General features: G+C 35.3%; 1 protein-coding gene across 1 annotated transcript; it reads left to right on the forward strand.

Moving 5' to 3' along the window:
- Positions 1-5,002: 5,002 nt before the first annotated feature.
- On the forward strand, positions 5,003-8,933 carry LOC121263281 (ammonium transporter 2 member 5-like). The gene is made up of 3 exons (XM_041166081.1): positions 5,003-5,651; positions 6,100-6,385; positions 8,092-8,933. The coding sequence occupies exons 1-3, from the start codon at positions 5,055-5,057 to the stop codon at positions 8,607-8,609; spliced, it is 1,401 nt and encodes a 466-aa protein (XP_041022015.1). The 5' UTR covers positions 5,003-5,054; the 3' UTR covers positions 8,610-8,933.
- The last annotated feature ends 12,901 nt before the right edge of the window (positions 8,934-21,834 follow it).

A 21,834-nucleotide genomic window follows, 5' to 3' on the forward strand; every position in this document is an offset into this window, starting at 1 on the left:
CTATCCTAGCACTCGGTGTCCTGACAAACATAAAAGACTTGACTGACATGAAATTACTATTTTCAAGACATACTCTATTCTTAAGACTAGACGTGACATGAAATGAAATGATTGATGACATAACTTCACATGATGTAACGTGTACATGAGCCTTGTGAAAAGACATAACATGATGCGCAACAGTTATGCATGCCATAATTGTGGCGTAACGTGAAACTGATAAATATAAAATGAAAGTAAATCATGAAATGAAATAACTTAACATGTACATAAGTTAAAGGAACATGAATAATCTTCTCTTACCGCCATACATACACATTATCCTGAGAGCAAGTTAGAGGCTAACTTATAGTGGTCATAGTGTGACGAATTAATGTGCAAATTAACAAAACTGTAAGGAAATAGCTCTAAACATTAGAAAATCCTTACTAACAAAATTAGAAACATAAAAAAAATATTAAATCAATGTAAAATTACAATTTTACACCTCTACATGTTGAAAAATAACCATTTTACTCCGAAATGCCTGAACAAATCGAAACGTATATTCAAAAAATTGTTGTTGCAAAAAATGAAAATCGTTTCATTGCACCGTAAAATCTAAAATATTCATTTAAAACTACTGACGTAGACTGTTTCTTATTCTCTCTCCTAAGTACCTCAAATAAATAAAATTGCATTTCTGGCATTATAGTGAGAAGCGAAACTAACTATACTGATAGACTAAAACTTATATGATCGCTCTATTTGTGAAACCTTTCCAGGTCTTTAACGAGGCTCCTCAAGCCTAAAAAACAGGCTGTTACATCCTCCCCTCCAAAAAAAGGATTTCAGGAGAAGAACAATTGGTAAGCATGTACTAAAAATAACTACTATAAAACAAAGGAGAAGATGTTGCTCACCAGAACTATTGTTTGTCACTGGACATATTGTCAGTAATCGATGTGGGTGGAAGTGAGTCGATATCCATATACGTGGTATGCTAAGGCAGATAGTAGAACACGTTGTCCTTGGACTCATAAGTGACATTACCAAAATGCACAGAGCGAAAGTTATGCTCGACCTCCACATGACTACTGCGAGGTGCATGAGCCTGAATAGTAGTCATCCTCGATGAGTAGACAACATTGGTGATCCTGAAGTCTAAGGCTTAGGATCGGTGGCTGCGATGCGCTCCTCTGATGCTCAATTGGACTCAGCTCCGTCCCATGACATCCTCGCCTTGAAGCTATCTCGAGCCATCAAGTGGATAACATTTCTCGTGAGGCAAGACCTTCCTCTTATAACATACCCATTTCCTATCTATATCCATCACGTGGGCTTGATGGTGCTCTAGGCACTTCATCTTTTGCCAATAGGCAGTTTTCTACCAATCTAACCCAGCAAGTTGCCTCCTATGGCATTCCTCTCTCATCTCACAAACTCACGTGTGGAAATGGTTGACTTCCCAGCATTCTTCCGTTCGCATGCTATGGAATTGCGAAAAGACATAGTCAAAGATGAAAAATAATTCACAGCACACACAAAAAAAGTCCTCCATATATTTGAGGCGAAAAATATACTTTATTTGATACCCAAACAAATGAAGTACAATGACTGACTGATGCAATGCAATCTCGTACACAAGTGAATACAAAAATCGGCTAGGCCAAGAGCAAAGACAAAAGAAAAACTAGACTAAGATCCACACAGATGAGGGTACTTAGCTTTCATGTCTACTTCTTTTTTCCAAGTTGTTTCATGAACATTATGATTATGCCTAAGTACTTTGACCAATAGAATCTTGCGGTTATGTAATTCCTTTTCCTTTCAATCAATGATTTGCATTGGTCTTTCCTCGTAAGTTAGGTTGGATTGCAAAGGTATGCTTTCATTGTCTACAAGTGCTGGTGTCTATTTTTCAAAGCTTTTTCAGCGAGGATACATGGAATACATTATAGATTCCATGGAACTCAGTTGGTAACTCCAGAGGATACGCAATTGCTCCCACCTTTTCCATTATCTCGTAAGGTCCCACGTATCTTGGACCTAACTTACCCTTAACACCGAATCTGCTTACTCCTCTCATAGTAGATACTTTCACATAAATCTAATTTTTGACTTCATCCTCTATACTCCTTCTTCTATTGCCGGCGTAGCTCTTTTGTCGACTTTGTTCTGTTTTCATCCTTTTTCTAAATGTGAGGACTTGGTCCTTTATTTCCTATAGGACTTCCAACCCAATCACCTTATTCTCCCCAACTTCAACCCAATACAATGGGGATCTGTACTTCTTGTCATACAAAGCCTCATACGGTGCCATCTGAATGGTAGCCTAAAAGCTATTATTGTAAACAAACTCTACCAAAGATAGTTGATTCTTCCATTTTCCAAGCTCTAAGCATGTCTTCTAAAGTCTAAATCATCCTTCCGATTTGCCCATCTGTTTAAGTATGGTAGGCACTATTGAATTTCAAGCCTGTGCCCATCAAATTCTATCTACTTTGATGTTGTAATACAGGGTTCAAACCAAAATTGAGTACTATATGTTTTGGTTTTTTATCAAACCACTAGATCTAAACTTTTCATGCAGTAAATCATCAAGAAACAACATCATATACTTCATATTCAAGTCCTAAAATGGATCTAAGCATTAAACCTAAGATCACATTCTCTACAAGACTGTAATCATGTATAAATTTGTTTTTATCTGTCTTACATCTTTATAAGATGGCTACTAATAAGTTTATACCGACTTCCTATCTTACAGATATTGGAACGGAGAATTATCTTGAAAAAATGTATGACTTTCATTGTTACTTCACTATATAGTCTCTTGGATCTCGACAAATGTAGTAACAATGAGTGGACAATATCTAAAATTCGAGAAGTGATGGCTTGAAAATTTTGGCATATGAGTGTTTAGATCTATTTTAAATTAATTGAGTGGAAATAGAAATATCATTTAATAATAAGCAAAATCCTATTGTACGGAACAAAATTTTCGTCTAGTGTTGAGGAGCTAGTATACCAGGTAATGCATTGTTTCATTATATTAATTCCATTCATTTTTCTTATATGTTATACCGTCAATCTAGTTTTGCTTCTTATTGTAGGAGTCCTATCATACAAATTCAGCAACAAGAGAAGCTGCGGAGGGACTTAGGCGCTTAGTGTGAAGAAATGCTTCACGAGATGTAGATGATAATGTTCCAACATTTTATGTCTCGAGTTCCATTTCGCACATTTTGTATTATTTTTACAGTAATGCTAGATACAGTTGTAGAGTACGCAAATGCTGCATAATCCTTTTTAAAAATAGTGGTATCCACTATTAAAAAGTTAATTTTATTTACTTACTTGTTTTCAAAATCTAGTTGTGGATTCATGGCGCACGGCAAGTGGCTAGGTGGCTTGCATGGAGGAACTGTTCGAAGGAAAACATGCTCTGTTTTTTGCAAGGAAAGCGGAGGCCTCTTAGCGTGCGATGGTGGCTTTGGTTGTGTACATGGGTGACTTGTGATCGAGTTGTGGCGTTGGTTTTATGTGGAGATAAGGGGAAGATTCGGTGTTGTAGTGGTCGACGGTGATGGATTCCGGGCCTCACGCAAAATGCAGTAGCAACGTTGGGGAAGAGAGAATCTAGAAGCTTGAGGTATTGTTCGGTTGAGAGGGAGTTTAAAATGAAAAGCTGAAAGAAGATAAGGCAAAAACTCAACTAGTCTTTTCATACCTACAAGTCCCTTAAAAAATATATATATAGAAACGGGGTTAGGCTAGGTCTGAGATCTCGTTTGCATTCAAAATTTACCTAAACCCATCTCAATTTATCTCATCTTATTGTTACAATTTTTTCAAATTTTCACACAAAATATAATAAACAATTCAATTTTTTCAAATCTCAAAATAACTTTCCCAAATTTCTATATAAAATATAATAAATAATTCAACTTTTATTTTACTATTTACAAATTATCTCAACCTATCTTAACTCATCTCTAAATCCAAATCACTCTTGAGTGTTACAAATCGCCGTCCCATTCGAACGTGTACCTTTTTTATTCAGACAAACTCACTTCTAGTTGAACATAAATATGACCACAATAGTGTTTGAACCATGATATAAATTGTTGGAACCATATACGGTTTCAATATATTCAAACGGATCGCATACATCTTTGAACGCATATTCAAATGAGTATAACAAAGCATTATCACTCGTATTTGAACAACAATAGTGTTACCCTATTATTTTTTATCGAAAAGGTAATACGTCCGAACCATTTAGAGTCACATTGTTCAATGAAACTTTGTATAAGTTCCAACGTTTATTAGTTATGCTCAAATGTATTTCCTTTTTTTGTTTTTTTTTCGCCACATGATTTGGTGACGGTTGAACCTAACTTTGACAAAAATGTGACATCTTGTGAGTCTCTGACGTTTTCGCGTATTATCACAAAAACTCAAATTTGTAGTAGTGTGCCAATGGTCGTGTGTAATATTAATGTTTCTTGCGTGCAGAATGTTGCATATGACTATAATAATATAGATACTAATCATTTTACTCGAATCGAAACTTCGATACAGCTCTGTATGTGAGTCGAATCCAGAAAGATGATTAATAGGCCACAAATACTTTATAGTTAATTGGCTCCCAAAGCACAAATTCCTTTGGAACTATCAACCATTGGTCCATATTAAAAAGCTACAACCAAGCTTTCGACGGATGTTCCCAACGCTTTGGCCTATACCCATTGGATTCTCCATCGAATTTAGCTAATACAGATACACAATTACTTCGAGTTTTTCTAATTTCTGTCACAAAGTAATTCCTAATTAAACTTTCAATTTTGACCCTTGACATTCCAAAATATTCTTACCTCAAAAAGGAAATATATATGTAGGAACGAGGGTGTTCTAGTAACTTTGAAAATAAAATTGTATACAAGAATGACATGATCGAAGCATGTTACAACTGGCACCAAACCATTCTATATAAGCACCAATGCCTTCACTTCCACCATCACAAAACTAACCAAATTTTGGGTGTGCATCAACCCACTTGACCAGAGGATATGGCTGCAGCCCCGCTCCCCGTAAACCTGATACCCGACCAAACGAGCCCCGATTGGTTGAACAAGGGTGACAATGCGTGGCAACTCACGGCGGCCACTTTGGTCGGTATGCAAAGCATTCCAGGCCTTGTCATCCTCTATGGCAGCATAGTGAAAAAGAAATGGGCTGTGAACTCGGCCTTCATGGCCTTTTATGCGTTTGCTGCCGTGCTTGTTTGTTGGGTCGGGTGGGGCTACCAACTATCATTCGGCGACAAATTAACTCATTTCCTAGGCAAGCCCAATGTAGCCTTAGATGAAGTGTTTCTTTTCAAAAAAGCATTTTTGGGGAACTTTCCCAAGGCGACAATGGTGTATTTTCAGTTTGTGTTTGCAGCCATCACACTGATTTTGATTGCTGGGGCATTGCTGGGGAGGATGAATTTTTATGCATGGATGTTGTTTGTACCACTTTGGCTTACCTTCTCTTACACTATTGTTGCGTTTAGTATATGGTGCCCAACTGGTTGGTTGTCTTTGAAGGGGGTCATTGATTACTCTGGAGGGTATGTTATCCATCTCTCCTCTGGGGTGGCTGGCTTCACGGCAGCTTATTGGGTAACTACGATCAACGCATAACTTCAAAGGATTGATCATTTTTTTAGAATAATTTTATTTATCATCTCTACACACTACACATCACACTTATTTTAATATTTTAATATTTTTTTATTTTTTCTATAATAAATATATGATGTATGAATGATAAGTAAAATAATTAATTTAATAAGAAAAAATAAAATAAAAAATAATTTTAATATATATAAAATATATGATGTGTGAGAATCAGAAGCATCTTTTTTTTTTCTATTATTCACGTTAATTTATAAATTTATTCATATATATATATATATATATATATATCACTTCCCTGGTCTAAAAATTAAATTACAGACTTAAAATAGGAAGTATTTGTTTTCTTAAAACACAAAAGACAAGGAGAACAATAAATAAATAAATAAATAAATTAATTAAATAAGATTTATTAATCAAAATAAATGTGCAGGTGGGACCAAGGGCACTGAAGGACAGAGAGAGGTTCCCACCAAACAATATCATTATGATGTTGACAGGAGCAGGCCTACTATGGATGGGATGGACAGGATTCAATGGCGGCGATCCTTACAACGCTGGTATAGACGCATCCCTAGCTGTCATTAACACCCACGTCTGTACGGCCACAAGCTTGCTGACTTGGCTCATTCTGGATATTATATTCTTTAAAAAGCCATCTGTGATTGGAGCCACTCAGGGGATGATCACTGGTTTGGTCTGTATCACCCCAGCAGCAGGTACTTTTCGTTACATCCATTACTTTTAGGATCATGCGGGTGTACGGTAGTTATAATTTTTTTTTAAAATATTTTTTTAATATTTTTAATTATTAAAAAAATATAAAATATAAAATTTTATTAATAATCAATTTCTTAATTATTTAATAAAAAAAATTAAAATATATGCGCGATAAGTTTAAGGTACCCTAACATTTTACTTACTTTTATAGTTACAATTGAGGGCGACACTACAACCACCTCTATTAGGATCTAATTTGGGTTCCAATATTAACACTCATCGGTACACTTTCTTCAGTTAAGTATTGGTCCCAGTAGCACTATCTATTTAAAAAAGTTATTATTAGCATGTTTTTTTAAATGTTTAAAAATGTTAAAATGTTTTTAAAAAATTGAGTACGAACTAGCCATCATACCCAAAGGTAAGAGTTGGGTGGCAAAGTAACATCATCTTTATATTATAAATAGAGAAATGATATTTACAGTCGTAAAACACGTAAATATCGTACAATCTTTTTGAAAAAAGTGAGAAAATATGAGACCCAAATAAAAAAAATTAATTTTTTAAAAATAGATTCTATTCTTTTTCATAACAATTGCACGACGCTTGTACATTCCACGATAATACGTAGCATTACTCTTATGAATAATAATGAAATAGTAGTGAATAGTAATGAAATGACATAAGAATATCTGAGAATAGTTTTGCTCCCAAACGTGCAGACCTACTATATTGATCTAAACATTACCATTCATAAATATTCTCAGTATCAAAACAAACCTTTAATTACATTTGTTTTATTGCTAATAAATATGTTAAATAGATTTATAAAAGAAAATTTCTTTTTATAAGTCGGCGTGAATAACATACTTAATAAAGTGCTTATATGACATAATTTAATTTAAAAGATAAATTGTAAAATTTGATAATTGAGTAAATATTTAAATAAAAAAGGGGCATACACCAAACCTTGTCATACTTATGTGATATTTTATTTTCTCATTCACCTATAAATGTTTTTAGTATCTCTTCAATAACGGCTCGAGTTTCATATATATGTCGTTTTGCTAAAATTTAGAGATAACTGTAGGGGATCCGGCCGTCGTATGTCTCCGTTGAAAATGAATTTAATAGAGCATCATATCGTATAGTACAGTCCAGATATATAATCAAAACATATAAAGAAATCATATTAAAAATGCTGTTTTAAACATAAAATGATCGATCTATGCTTAGATACTAAAATAGTAGGATTGTTTGGAAGAGGTTTCATCCATTTTATTTCATCTCATTTCATTTTTAAATATTATTCAAATATAAAGAATTTTCAATTTTAAATATTCAAGTTTTTTATCTAATTATTATTTAATCATTACAATTTTATCAAATTTTCAAACAAAGTATAAAAACAATTCAACGTTTTCAAATCATAAAACAAATAGAATATTAAAAAATTATGTTCTACTAATACTTTAATTTTATAATATTTTTATTCAATTTTTTCTCTCATTTTTCAAAACCTAATAAAACAAAATAATTCAAACCATTTTAATATTATTCATAGATTTCTCATCCGTATATCATTCTCCAGTATTCCCTTAATCGCTGAATTATTAATAACATTTGAAGAGATTGTTTTGTAAAAAGTGTAACGAAGAGGTTTGTTTACATTTTTCTGAGAAATTGGATATCTTGGAATTAACAGGAGTGGTTCAAGGTTGGGCAGCAATTCTAATGGGACTCATGTCTGGTAGCATTCCATGGTATACCATGATGGTCCTTCACAAAAAAGTCCCCTTCATAAAACACGTAGACGACACTATGGCTGTATTCCACACCCATGCAGTTGCCGGAAGCCTAGGTGGGATCCTCACCGGGTTCTTCGCTGAGCCCAAGCTCTGCCGCATCTTCTATAATATTACAGAGGGTTGGGAGCACTATATAGGTCTTGCCTATGGGCTCAAAGATGGTCGTTACAAGGCAGGGTTCAAACAGATGGGACTTCAAATTCTAGGAATTTTGTTCGTAATAAGCGTCAACATTGTTATGACCAGCATAATTTGTGTGCTGATTAACTTTGTAATTCCACTTCGGTTGCCAGAGGATCAACTGGAGTTTGGGGATGATGCCATTCATGGGGAGGAGGCCTATGCTTTGTGGGGGGATGGGGAGAAGGAGAAGTTTGAGAATTCTAAGAACAGAGGTGAACTTCAGATGGCTTGAAGAATGGGTTCTCATGCTGCTCAAGTTTTATGAGAAAAATGTGGGAATTGAGCACAGGAATATTCCTTCCACCACCTTTTGTTTTCTGCTTTTATGTTTTAATCTATTTGGGGATTATTGACATGGGTTTGACAGTAAAATAATGACCCGTCCATTGTAATAAGAATAAAGCCACCATAATTTCAGTGTTGCAGTTTGGTTTGCCTATGCTTGTATTTTCCAAATATTCATTTGTTGCCCAAAACATGTGGAAGTGACAAATGATTAGGATATGGGAATTGTGGCTGCCTTGAGAAATTCAATAGATTAGAGGGCATGAGTTACAGTATGCCAATTCTGATCCAGAACTGACTCTTGCTTTTGTATTTTTTTACAAAATGAAACGCCTTAAAAACAGAACATTTCAGTGAATGAAGTTAACATTTCACTTTTAACGAAGAAATACCGCATACACCGTAAAATACTTTGAAATTACAAAAATCTGAAAACCAAAGCCTTTGTAAATTTTCATATTTTAGGAACTAATTACAAAGATTGGCCACTAAAAGAAAATCTATGCTTAACTAATCACTAAAGCAAAGGAAGGAAGACCAGATTTATCAAGGACATTATATTAACCATGCACATAAGCTGGAAAGTGAAATGTTGATTCACAGAAGCCTTCTATATATAGCTCCTGCGCCAAGGTTAGCAATCATACATGTTTGAAAGAAAAATTGAGCCAAAGAAAGAGTTTTCTTTTCCCATGCATTCATATGTTGGCATCTGTGGGTCATCCAGGATTGGTAAACCAGAAACACTCTTACACCGTTATTGTCCTTATATTTATCAATAAAATAGATGTGAAGAACAGAAATACTGTCACATCCTATACACTGAAAGAGCCCCTCATTTTGGGCCTAAACTATCAATTGCGTGCTTTTTATGCTTTTTAGATTGCCTCATCTCTCTTTCTCTGCTTTTCCTTCTCCCTCTCTATCTGAAGCATGTGAAAAATGAGAGCCTATGGGAGAAGGGGAGGTATGACATCTGACAAAAACGCAACGGGATGGAATGTGCTAAAATCTAACATGCATGCACCAAAACATCCCTGATGTTTTGAGTTAGAAAGCAACCCAAATTCCTTTAATAAACCTACTTAGTCATCATAAAAGTAACCCAATCGGGTATTGTCAATTCCTTGGTCCAGTAGAGCATTATCAAGATTTTCATCTCTTCCACTAGCATGTGACCGAAACTTGGATATAGCTTTGCATGAAGCCGATTCCTATTCAAGATACCAGAGCAATTGATTTCCAAACCATATTCTTTTTTCATTCATTCCAATATACTCAATGCTCAAAAGATCATGTACAGGTTTTTTTTTTTTTTTAATTTTTTATTGGCACCCATCTAGGAATAGCGTTCAGACTAAACTTGGAGGTGCACAGGTCCTTGATGAAGAGTTTTTCGCAAGTGCACTTTGAATAATTCAATAAAAAAGTCTCTTAATCCGATGAACCCTAAAAATCATGTACCTGTATAAAGATGATACTTGTGACTCCTCATATCCTGAAACCTGAAATATGAGCTCTCTTGTCTGATATTTTTCTTGGTGGCAGAGAGGGGGTGGGGAGACGGTTACTCTTGTGTGACAGGTTATTAACTCAGACTAACAAACTACAAAACGATTATTAACAACCGTAAACATTGTAGTATTACCGATGAGTACTGCTAGAGCTACTGCTAGCTCTAGTATGTGTTTTTTTATGTGTTTTTTTTTCAATTATTTTTTATAGAAATTTTTTAATACTTTTAAATATTTAAAAAAATAAAATAAATTTAGAATATTATTAAAAAATACTTTCTTAATCATAAAGTAAAAACAAATCATTAAAAAATACTTCCTTAATCACGAAGTAAAATAAAAAATTAAAATTAAAATAAAATTAAAATAATTTTTTATTTTACTTCATGATTAAGAAAGTATTTTTTAATAATATTATGAATTTTTCTATTTTTTTAAAATATTAAAAATTGTTAAAAATTCTATATAAAAAAAACTAAAAAAAAACACATAAAAAAATACACAAATACTAAGCGGTAGCTCCCAACAAGAGCTGGGAGCGAGACGCTTAACATTTTCCATTACCAATAGAGCAATGGTAAATGTCATGTTGATTTACTATTCCCAATCAAATCAATTGATGTGGTATATTTTGAATGATTTAATTTGTAAGTCAAAGCCAACTATTTAAATAGAAAGCAACTTAAGATATTTCACATCAACCAATGACAAGGTTGAAGATAAAGAACGACATGATCTATTGTATTGTCAAGAGACTATTTTGTTAGCTCACTTTTGAAATTGTTTGGAGCTCTATAGTTTGGAGCATTTGAGATTAGACTCCAAGCATTCAATGGGACCATAAAACTTGTTAGATCACAAAACAAGGACACGCAGCATCCATGTACATGTCCTTAAAGTAACATGGGAAGGCATCCTCAATGTTGTTATTCCCAATATCCAAGAACTGCAAACTTTCGCTATTGGCCAAAGATTTTGGTAACTTACCATTTAATTCGTTATGTCCAAGATCTTAAACTTGGAAACCACAATCGGTTGCAAACGTATATGTGAGGTTGTTTCTGCTTAGATTTACCACCCCTAGGGTATCACAAGGCATCATCGCGATGTCACTCCTAATGTTAAATAGGTATTGGGGGACCATGCCACTCGAAACATTTCTAGATATATCCAAAACACAAAGCCCTCTAGCATTGCATATTACCTGAGGAATACTCTCAAAAAGTTTATTATTTGAAAGAGAGACAAACCGAGTAAAAATTGTTGGGATTAACTAGTTATCAAAGTTTAAGTTAGAGTGAAATAGTGGAAGCAAACAAAAGAAAAATCAACAATCACACACAGAACACTAAGATTTAAGTGCTTTGGCTCAATGTGAGCCTACATCCACTGACGGGATCGATATTAATGAATTCATTATTAACAAAGGTGTAGTACAATAAATCAATCGTAAAGTCTCAATACACCCAATAAACTCTTGGAATTCTCACAAGAGGACTTCACTCTCTCACTGTAAGTATTTTGCTGCTCAAAATGTGAAAAAGTGAAAATATGATGAAAACAATTTGTATTTATAATGAAACGGCACAATGTCCTTAATATGAACATTCGCTCAAGCTAAGTATCGAGCGAATAGTAGGGCTAGCGCTTGCCCAAGCTAAGTGTCAAGCGAGTGTCGAGCAAACTCTCGCGTTGACATCTTGCTCGAGCTGACTGTCGAGTGAACTCATGGTTTGTGTCCAGCTCGAGCTAATTGTCGAGCAATTGATGAGCGAACTCACTATTTGAAGCTTCGCTCGAGAGGCAAAGACACCGCTCGAGTGAACAATTTGTAGAGACACTTTTTCAACTGGAATCAAGCCACCTTTCAACAAATCTCCACCTTGGCTTGAACTTCATCAAGCCTAACCAAAATCCATCAAACAAAAGACCGAACCCCTCCACCAAATCCCCTAAGGGAATCACAGACCCCGAACACCAATCAAGTCCAAACAGAGTTTGAACTTGTACACTGGAATTGACTTTCTCATCATATCTGTTGGATTCTTAGTAGTAGCAATATTCTAAATTTCTATTACACCCTTTATAACAACCTCCCAAAGAAAATGATACCTGACAACAATGTGCTTGGTTCTCTCATGATACATCTAAGTTTTGGTTAAATGTATTGCACTCTGTCTATCACAAAACACTGAAATTCCATCTTGTTATAATCCCGAATCACTGATCAGACCTTTCAACCAAATGACTTCCTTGACAACCTCTGCTGTTGCCATATATTTTGCTTCCATAGTTGATAAAGCAATAGTGGATCGAAATGTTGCTTTCCAAGTAGTAGCAGAACCACGCAAAGTGAAAACATATCCTACAATGTTCTTCTCTTGTCTAAGTCCTCGGTATAATCAGAATCAACATAACCAACAACCCTGGAACTGGAGTCAGTTTCTCTGTCAAAGACAAAGCCAAAATTCGAAGTCCCTCTCAAATACCTGAGTATCAATTTCACAACCTGCCAACAAATCTTACCCAGATTAGCCATGTACCTGCTAACAACACTCACTACCCATGAAATATTTATACGAGTGTAAACCATTGCATACATAATACTGCCTACTCCACTGGAATATGGAACACTAGTCATGAATTGTTCCTCCTAGTTTGTCTGAGGAGATAGAGATGCCGAGAGTTTAAAATGTGTACTTATTGATTTGGAATTAGATATTCCAAATCTCTCAAGAACTTTCTCAATGTACTTTCTCTGGGACAAGTATAACTTTCCAACTTTCCTATCTATGTAGATCTCCATACCCAAAATCTTCTTTGCAATACCTAAATCTTTCATTTCAAACTCATTATTGAGTTGGATTTTTAACAAGCTAACATCCGACACGCCTTTAGTAGCAATAAGCATATCATCAATATAAAGTAGCAAATAAATGAAAAACCCATCAGATAACTGCCTATAATAAACACAACTATCATAACTACTCCTCAAATAATCATGATCAATCATAAAAGAATCAAAATGCTTATACCATTACTTTGGAGACCGCTTCAAAAAATACAATGATTTCTTCAATCTGCACACATGATCTTCTTTACCTTCAGCAATGAATCTCTTTGACTGCTACATGTAAATGGTTTCTTCAAGCTCATCATGCAGAAAAGCTATTTTAACGTCAAGCCGCTACAGCTCTAGATCATACAAAGCAACCATGGAAAGGAACGAATTGAGCTATGTTTCACTACTGGAAAGAAAACTTCATTGAAGTTAACACCTTCTCTCTGACTGTAGCCATTTGCAACTAAGCGTGCCTTGTACCTTACATTTACAACACCCTGGATTTCTTCTTTTCTCTTGTAGACCCATTTGCAACCTGTCTTCTTCGGCAAGTTAACCAAATCCTAGATTTGGTTATTGTGAATAGACTCAATCTCTTTAGTCATTATTGTGCACCATTGTGTAGACTCCTTACTCTTAACAGCTTTTGAATAAATGGAAGGCTCCTGACTATCAATGTTTTCTGCAATAGTAAGTGCATACATCACCATGTCTGCATGAGCATATCTCTAAGGTGACCTGATCTGCCTTCTTTATCTACTAGTAGCTATATTATAGTCTTGCTCACCCTATACGCCACTATCAGAATCAGAATCATGCTTATCAGCAACAACATGATCTTGGTTGCCACATGGCACTTCTTGTGAAGCTTTAACCTACAGCTCCACCTTCTTGACGTTACCTTGCTTTTCACCTGTAGACAGAGCAAACTCATTTATAGGATCAAGCATGGATTGTTCATCAAATAACACATCCTTGCTAATTCCAAACTTGGGTGATTTAGGATCAATACACCATTACCTGAATCTTTTCACCCCATTGGCATATCCAATAAATATGCCCTTCTTTGCCCTTGGCTTAAGCTTTCCTTCATTAACATGAAATATGCAGGACAAATAAAAAACCTTCAAATTTGAATAATCAGCAGGAATACAAGACCATACCTCATTTGGAGTTTTCAAACCAATGGCTGTGGCTGGAGAGCGGTTTACCAAATAGTAAATTGTGTTGACTACTTCAGTTCAGAAATTTTTAAACAAGTTGGCATTCAAAACTATACTGCAGGCTCTCTCCAAGCGAGTCCTACTCATCCGTTCAGCTACTTTATTTTGATGTGGAGTCTGTCTAACTGTGCGATGCATGACAATACCTTCATCTTTGCAGAATTCATCAAACTCACCTCCACGAAATTCCATACCATTGTCAGTTTGAAATCACCTTATCTTCTTGCCTGTCTGATTTTCAATCAAAGCCTTCCACTATTTAAAGTTAGCAAATACATCGCTTTTTTATTTCAGAAAATAAACCCAAACTGTTCTTGAGTAATCATCAATAAAAGTGAGCAAATACTGAGCTCCACCTTTCGATGAATCAGAAGATCGAGCTTAAAGATTAGAATGAATATAATCTACAGTATTTTTAATTTTGTGAACCCTTGTAGTAAATTGAACCCTGAACTGTTTTCCAAACATACAATGTTCACAAAATTCAAGTTTCCCTATCTTCTGATCCCACAACAAGCCCTTCTTACTCAAAATAAACATCCCCTTCTCACTTATATGACCCAAACTCATGTGCCACAAACAGGTAATGTCTAAGTCTAAATCATTTAAAACAGACATTGTAGCTGCATCTGTACTATACTGCCCTGAAGGAAATAAAAACCATCTATCTTATCTCATTTTATTAAAATCATTGAGCCCTTACTGATTATAATAGCTCCACCTTCACCAATGTACCGAAAATCCAGAAAATCAAGGGTGCTCAAAGAAATAAGACTTTTCTTCAAATTTGAGATGTGTCGGACGTTAGAAAATCCAATCAAACATCTTAATACTAACAAAATCAATCCCAACAATTTTGCAAGCCATATCATTCTCCATCATATTGGAACCACCGTTGACTGGCTCATAGGAAGTGAACCACTCCCTCTTGGGACAATCATTCTTGTAATGACCAAACTTATGACAATAATGATATTTAACATTTTTCTAGTTAAACTTTGATTGTGAACTGCCCCTAGATTTACCCTTGTTCTTCTCTAAACCTCTCTCACTGTATCTAGCCTTACTAGGGGAACCCTTAACAAGCAAACCACTAGCTTGATTATACGTCTCCCTCAAATTCAATTTGGTTCTCAATCCTTTAGAATTCAAAGTAGATTTCATAACTGTCAAGGAAATAGTATTTCTAACATTCAATATTGTATTCACAAAATTATCAAATGACATGGACAACAAACACAAAACAATTAAGGCTTGATCCTCATCTTCAAGTTTAATGTCAATATCCCTCATATCCATAATAATGTTATTAAATTCATCTAAGTGTTCAGAGATAGGATTATCTTCCTCCATTTTGAGCGTATATATTCGTTACTTTAGATACAAATAGCTGGTGAGAGATTTCTTCATATACAGGCTCTCAAGTTTAGTCCAAAGACCAGAAGCGGTCTCCTCATCAGCAACCTCTCTCAAAACTCCATTTGATAATGATAACAGAATAGTATTGTATGCCTTATCTTCTTATTCTATTGACAATGTAGGGGAATCATCGGACACCTTCTCATCCAAATACATTTGACAAACCTTGTTGTCGCAATAAAGCCTTTATCTTGACACACCATAAATTAAAGTTGTTCTGACCGTCAAATTTCTCCATTTCAAACTTTGTCATAGCCATCCCTTAAGATCTCGTATAGAGCCTGGCTTGCTTTGATACTAGTTTGTTTGGATTAACTGGTTATCAAAGGCTAAGTTAAAGTGAAATAGCAGAAGCAAAAGAAAAAAAAAAAAAAATCAACAATCACACAAAGAATACCAAAATTTAAGTGATTTGGCTCAATGTGAGCATACGTCCACTAATGGGGTCAATCTCAATGAATTCACTATCAACAAAGGTGGAGTACAAGAGATCAATAACAAAATCCCCAACCCCAAAGCCCTGATACATCCAATAGACTCTTGTGATTCTCATAAGAGGACCTCACTCTCTCACTGTAAGTATTCTGCTGCTCAAAAGGTGAAAAATTGAAAATACAATGAAAACAATTTGTATTTATATTGAAACGACATGGAGCCTTTAATACAAACATTTGCTCAAGCGAACATTAGGGCTGGAGCTCGCTCGAGCTGAGTGTGGAGCGAACTCTTGGGTTGACATCCCGCTTGAGTTGACTGTCAAGAGGGTGTTGAGCGAACTCTCAGTTTAGTATCCCACTTGAGTTGACTGTCGAGTAACTGATAAGCGAACTCATTGTCTGATGCTTCGTTCAAGGGGCAGAGACACTGCTTGAGAGAATAATCTGTAGAGGTAATTTTTCCACAGGAATTAAGCTACCTCTCAACAAAAACACTTGAAAAAATGCTAGCTAGTATGATCGAGTGGAGGTTATTGTTCAATAAATTCAAGTATTGGAGCGCCACTGGAAGAATCATGGGTTGCCCTTCAAGCTGGTTAGAGCTTAGATCTTGAAGCTAGATTAAAAGGAAGATTGAGAAAAAGTCATTCTAGAGTCACCAAGTAGTTGTTGTAGAGATTTAAGAATTGAAGTCCTACAAATTTGCTCATCCAGTAGGGGTATGTCTCCATGACTTTTGTTAGTTTAAAAGGTCTAGAGTGCTTATTTGTGTTTCATTCATCAGGCAATCAGTAAATCTTTTCAACTTGTTAGATGCCAATTTCAATTCATAGAGGTTGCCAGAGGTCAATAAAGAATTAGTTCTACTACATTCGATTGACAAATTGCTGTGTGAGAGAACAATAACTTGAAGTTTGCTTGATTTTGGAATGGCAATAAGCTCCAAAGAACCGTTCAAGTTCTTGAAAGAAAGATCGCGCACCTCTAGCATTGGTAGGTGAGAAGGATCTTTTAAAAGTTCATCAAGTCGTCCAGAAAAGTGATTGTTGTGAAGTTGGAGTTTTTGCAATTAATGATGGAAGGGAAATAATGGAAACTGGAATACTCCCTTCTAGTGAATTGTTACTCAATTCAAGAACCTTCAAATCTAAAAGTTCTTCCCATCAGGTGTTTGTAACTCTATTCATGTATAGAGGTGTGAAAGTATTGTTTAGACTCTTGCTCATGCTGAATGATGGAGTTGGCTAAACAAATTTGTTGAATGACAGGTCCAAATAAAGCAATTCAGTGAGATTTTACAGTTGAATTCAGAATTTCTCCAATAAAATTGCAAAACCCAAAATTGACTTCAGAAGGCATTTTGAGATTGCCAATAGAATATCGTAATGTCCTTGCAAATTTTGTTCAACTAAGATCCTGAGTTTGAAGAGATCCAATTGAAGTAAATTGTGGCAAGAAACCTCCAAGCTCGTACTTGAATGACAAGTCAAACTATTTGCAATGTCGGAATCTGGAAGATTCTTTTGGGTAAAGTTCCTGTTTCCACTCATATGAATATATAATACAGAGAGATTCAAGATTAGATTCAAGATTCGCTAAGGAAGAATCAAGAGGTCCTGAAAGATCACAGTTCGACAAGCTCGGTACTATAAGATTTGGTAGTGAAAATGATAATGTTGAGCCCCACTCATATCCTTGCATTGATATATGCAGGCAAGTTGAACAAGCTCCGAAAGGTTACGATCGAACAAGCCTAAAGATGCTGCTCGAATTGTTGAGTCGACCCCAGATGGGCTCATTGCTTAGGTTGAGACCGGCAACATGTCCCTTTTCGCGAGTTACACCTTCCCGTGAGCAACAATCAATACTATGGTTCCAATTCACCAATTTTGTAGATAAAGCATTGCCGAATACGAGGCTATTCTTCAGTTGGAGCAGCAAGCATTGTTGATTGCCAAGACATTGGAAAGTGAGCACATGAAAAGAGTGGAATTCTCATTAGAGGCTGTAATAAGAGAACACCCACGTAAGAATGAGTTAGAGAAATTAAAAATAATACTGATGGACTCGAGAGAGCAAGATGGAAGAACGTTAATTTTTTTTATGAGCATAAGAAAAAAGAACATTACATTTTAGTCCTTTTGCTTTCGATTTGGCGCAATAGGGCAACGAATGATGGTTCGCGCTTGACTTTGTTTAGACTTGATTACACTTGTTTAGATCAATGAATAATGATGGTAATTTACTACTACTTGACTTTGACGGTCTTCCAAAAGCCCACGTGGAACAATAAGAATTGATCCTTGAGGCGGTTGCATTTGGATACTGAAGTATTTTCAAGTATTTTATGAATAGTAATGAAAAAATAAGGATAGAATATTGAATAGTAATAAAAAGTAGATAAAAAATAATAATCAAATAATAAATACATCACTACCCTGATTTGGGCCCAAACTAGGCCATAAGCGTTGCAATTAAAATACAACAACATAACTATAAAATTAGCTCCTTGAGGCATAATCTTCTTTTTTTTTTAGCCATAGATCTAAGAATTTATATTGGTTTCAGTTAATATTAAAATAATATATTTTATTTTTATAAATTTTCCATAAAAAAGAAAATATATTATATAAATGAATAGAGATGCTTAAAAGTTATTAATTATCATATTTATTGATATAGGGATTTACGGCTCACATTTATTCTATAGCAAAAAACTTATATGCTGAACTTTGATTACAAGGAAAAATGTAAAAGGAATCTTGGAAAAAAGTGAACAAAAGCCATGCGTAAAAAAGATTAAATAAAATTGAAAAAGAAAACTCTTGAAGAGGTCTTAACAAAATTTACACATGATTATAAGTCTTTTAATCTATAATTTAATTTGTTAACTTTAGAAAACATTTAAAGCCAAAATCTTAAATTTTTAAGAAAAAAATAATCTTTTTGTTAGATTTGAGGTTAGATTGCAACAAAAACCTAAATGCATAAATATATGTATTAATATTTTTCTAAAGAGTTCTTCTATATAACATCCACTGTAGCAGTGCACACAATGCAGCCACTACGTGGTTGCTTTTGTTTTTTTTTTTTTGCTTTTTTTTTTTTTTTTTTTTTTTCGAATCAAAACAAGCGTTTTGACTCCATTTGAAAATCAGTTCCAGTTTTCATCCCTATTTGAAATCATCCCGCAAGACCACCCTTCTCCCTCGACACCAACCCGCTTTAGCATTCTCTACCCAGCGCCTCTCGACGACGTTGTCTCTCTCATCAATGCAATCGAGCGGCGCTCCTCCGCCTGCCCAGCCCAGCCCAACGTTGCCAGCTCGTTGAACGAAGGAAACCAGTCTTGAATCCTGCAAAACCACCCTCCTTCCTCGCCACCAACCCGCGTCGGAAAGGTCTTCTCACTGCCACCTGAAGACGGCTTCCTCGCGGCGAACCCCGTGACGCTCCTATGTCCGCCGAGCGCCACCATTCCACGCGAGCTGATTCAACGGATCAAACCGGCGAGAAGTTCCAACAACGTGCTCTGTTTTTTTGCTCAGCTTCTTAGGTACATATTGTACCATTTTCCCTTCCATACTATTATGTTCTTCATGTGTACATAAAGATTTCATTTTTGTGTTTTCTGAGATGGGTATTGTGGCTTAGGGCATGGAGAAAATAAGTGTTATTTCCAGAAAAATAGGGTTTGTAAACTATTGTTTTTTACCAACTTGGGTTTTGAAGACATGATTGGAACTTGTTTGTTTTAGTAGAGATTTGTAAATAAATATGTTAATGATATAAACAATACTGCAAATCAATCATGTGTTTTTTAAATAGAATGCTCAACTATGCTTGACTAGGGACCTGTAGATGATTTCATTTAGGTTTTTCTAATGTAGTTTGTTGTAATTCTTTTTGTGTACCTATAAAAATCAGTTGTGTTGCTTTTTATTGCTTTTGAAATCCATTAACAACTACAGGTAACAAATAGATATTTTATAGATTTTTTTTATGGTAATTCTTTGTCCTTTTAAGTGCTTATATTTTCAGATTTTGCATTACGTATGAATGTGTTTAATCTCCCATTTTCTTCTTTTGCCATCATTTTCTTTGCCTATAAAGTTTCGGAAGACATTCTTAGTCTTAGTGTGATGGGGGAAGAGGAAGATGGAATGCCACATAGGCCTTCGACGTCGACTTCACAGTCATTAATGATGCCTCAAAATAGAGGTGGAAATCCAAATGTCTACTATATGAGTAGACAGGTTGATGTCTTTTTTTTTTCTTTTTTTTTTTTTTTTTTTTTAATAAAGTTTGTTTGACGTGCTCATGAATCTAACTAATTGCATAATTGCAGCCTCCTTTTGATGTCAATATGCCCTACCCTCTGCCGAGTGTGCCGTGTAATCCGGTAGACTTTAGCCCATTTGATGATTCATTTCAGGTCTATTTATTTGAATTTTTAAAGTCCAGAAATTAAGATGTTAATTTGTTTAGAGTCATTCCATTTTTCCTAACAACGTGCCTATTTGAGCAGATGCCACATTATATGCCTTACCATTCGTCGAGTAATCTGGAAGACCTGAGGCAAGAAGCGCCCCCACCGTCAACTATGCCAGTTGCTGTAGAATTTGAACAAAATCTTAGAAGTACATCACGAATAACTGATGAAAGTTTTCCTAACTCCGATGGTATTACTATTTTGTTTTGCCTTGATTATAATGACTATAATTGTTTTGATGCTAATCCATCTATATGTTTTCATTTTTAGATATGTTCTTCGACATAAATGAAGATTTAGAGGGTACCACTGTTGTCCACGATGATGAGGCACGAGTTAAAGCACCAAGATCCGTTATGGAATTTGATAGTGTTAAGGAGCTTACAGCCTACTATAAGCAATATACGAAGCAAGAAGGTTTTGGTGTACGGACACAGAGGACTAGGAGAGATGATGATGGGAGGCCTGTGTATGTGACCGTTGGTTGTGCCCGTGGTAGAAAGTACCAACCTAAGAATAGTAATATCTCGAAGCCAAGGCCAACAACTTGGATGCAAAACCGGATAAAGTAGAATCAAACACTAGATGTGCCGATCTTGCCATCAGCATGGTCCATATAGCATTATGAACAAATATTTGTTGCTTATGGTATGCACTAGAGTTGCTGATTTAGTGCAGGCAATTTTGTCACTGTTTTATTTGATACCAATGAGAATGGATGGTATATATCTAGATACACCTATAGGGGAGTCAATTCATATGAAAGCTCTGTTTAGTGAAAGCTTTGTATAATTTGCTTGTTCTTCTTGCCGAATTGTATGTATACATAAGTGCAAGAATTGAATATATTTACTCAGTTTTTTTTTTTGGGATTGTTGGAATCAGATATTCCCTTTGGCAAATAACTATGGTAGCATACGGCATCCCATAGTTTATTTATGTGCGCCCAAGTGGGTCATATTTTATACAGGTTGAGCAATGTCAATACGAGAGGGAATACAACCTATTTCTTTCTCAAAATTTCGGCCACTGTATAAAGGCATCTAATAAATGCATAATCTCAATGATCACCAATAATCTCCACGTGTATTGGCTTCACGTCGGTGGATTGAGGACTTCAATCTGAGTGTGTCGAACTCGCAGAGAAGAAGAAGAAACTTTAGAGAAGAAGAAAAAATCTTAGAGAATAAGAAGAAGAAATCTCAGAGAAGAAGAAGAAGAAGAGGAAGAAGAAGAAGAAGAAAT

The sequence above is a fragment of the Juglans microcarpa x Juglans regia genome, chromosome 4S (genome assembly GCF_004785595.1).
Source record: "Juglans microcarpa x Juglans regia isolate MS1-56 chromosome 4S, Jm3101_v1.0, whole genome shotgun sequence".
In the NCBI taxonomy this organism is placed as follows: domain Eukaryota; kingdom Viridiplantae; phylum Streptophyta; class Magnoliopsida; order Fagales; family Juglandaceae; genus Juglans; species Juglans microcarpa x Juglans regia.

Coding starts and splice junctions, on each gene's coding strand:
- LOC121263281 (XM_041166081.1), top strand. CDS start 5,055: ATGGCTGCAGCCCCGCTCCCCGTAAACCTGATACCCGACCAAACGAGC. Junction 5,652..6,099: donor GCTTCACGGCAGCTTATTGG/GTAACTACGATC, acceptor ATAAATGTGCAG/GTGGGACCAAGGGCACTGAA. Junction 6,386..8,091: donor CTGTATCACCCCAGCAGCAG/GTACTTTTCGTT, acceptor TGGAATTAACAG/GAGTGGTTCAAGGTTGGGCA.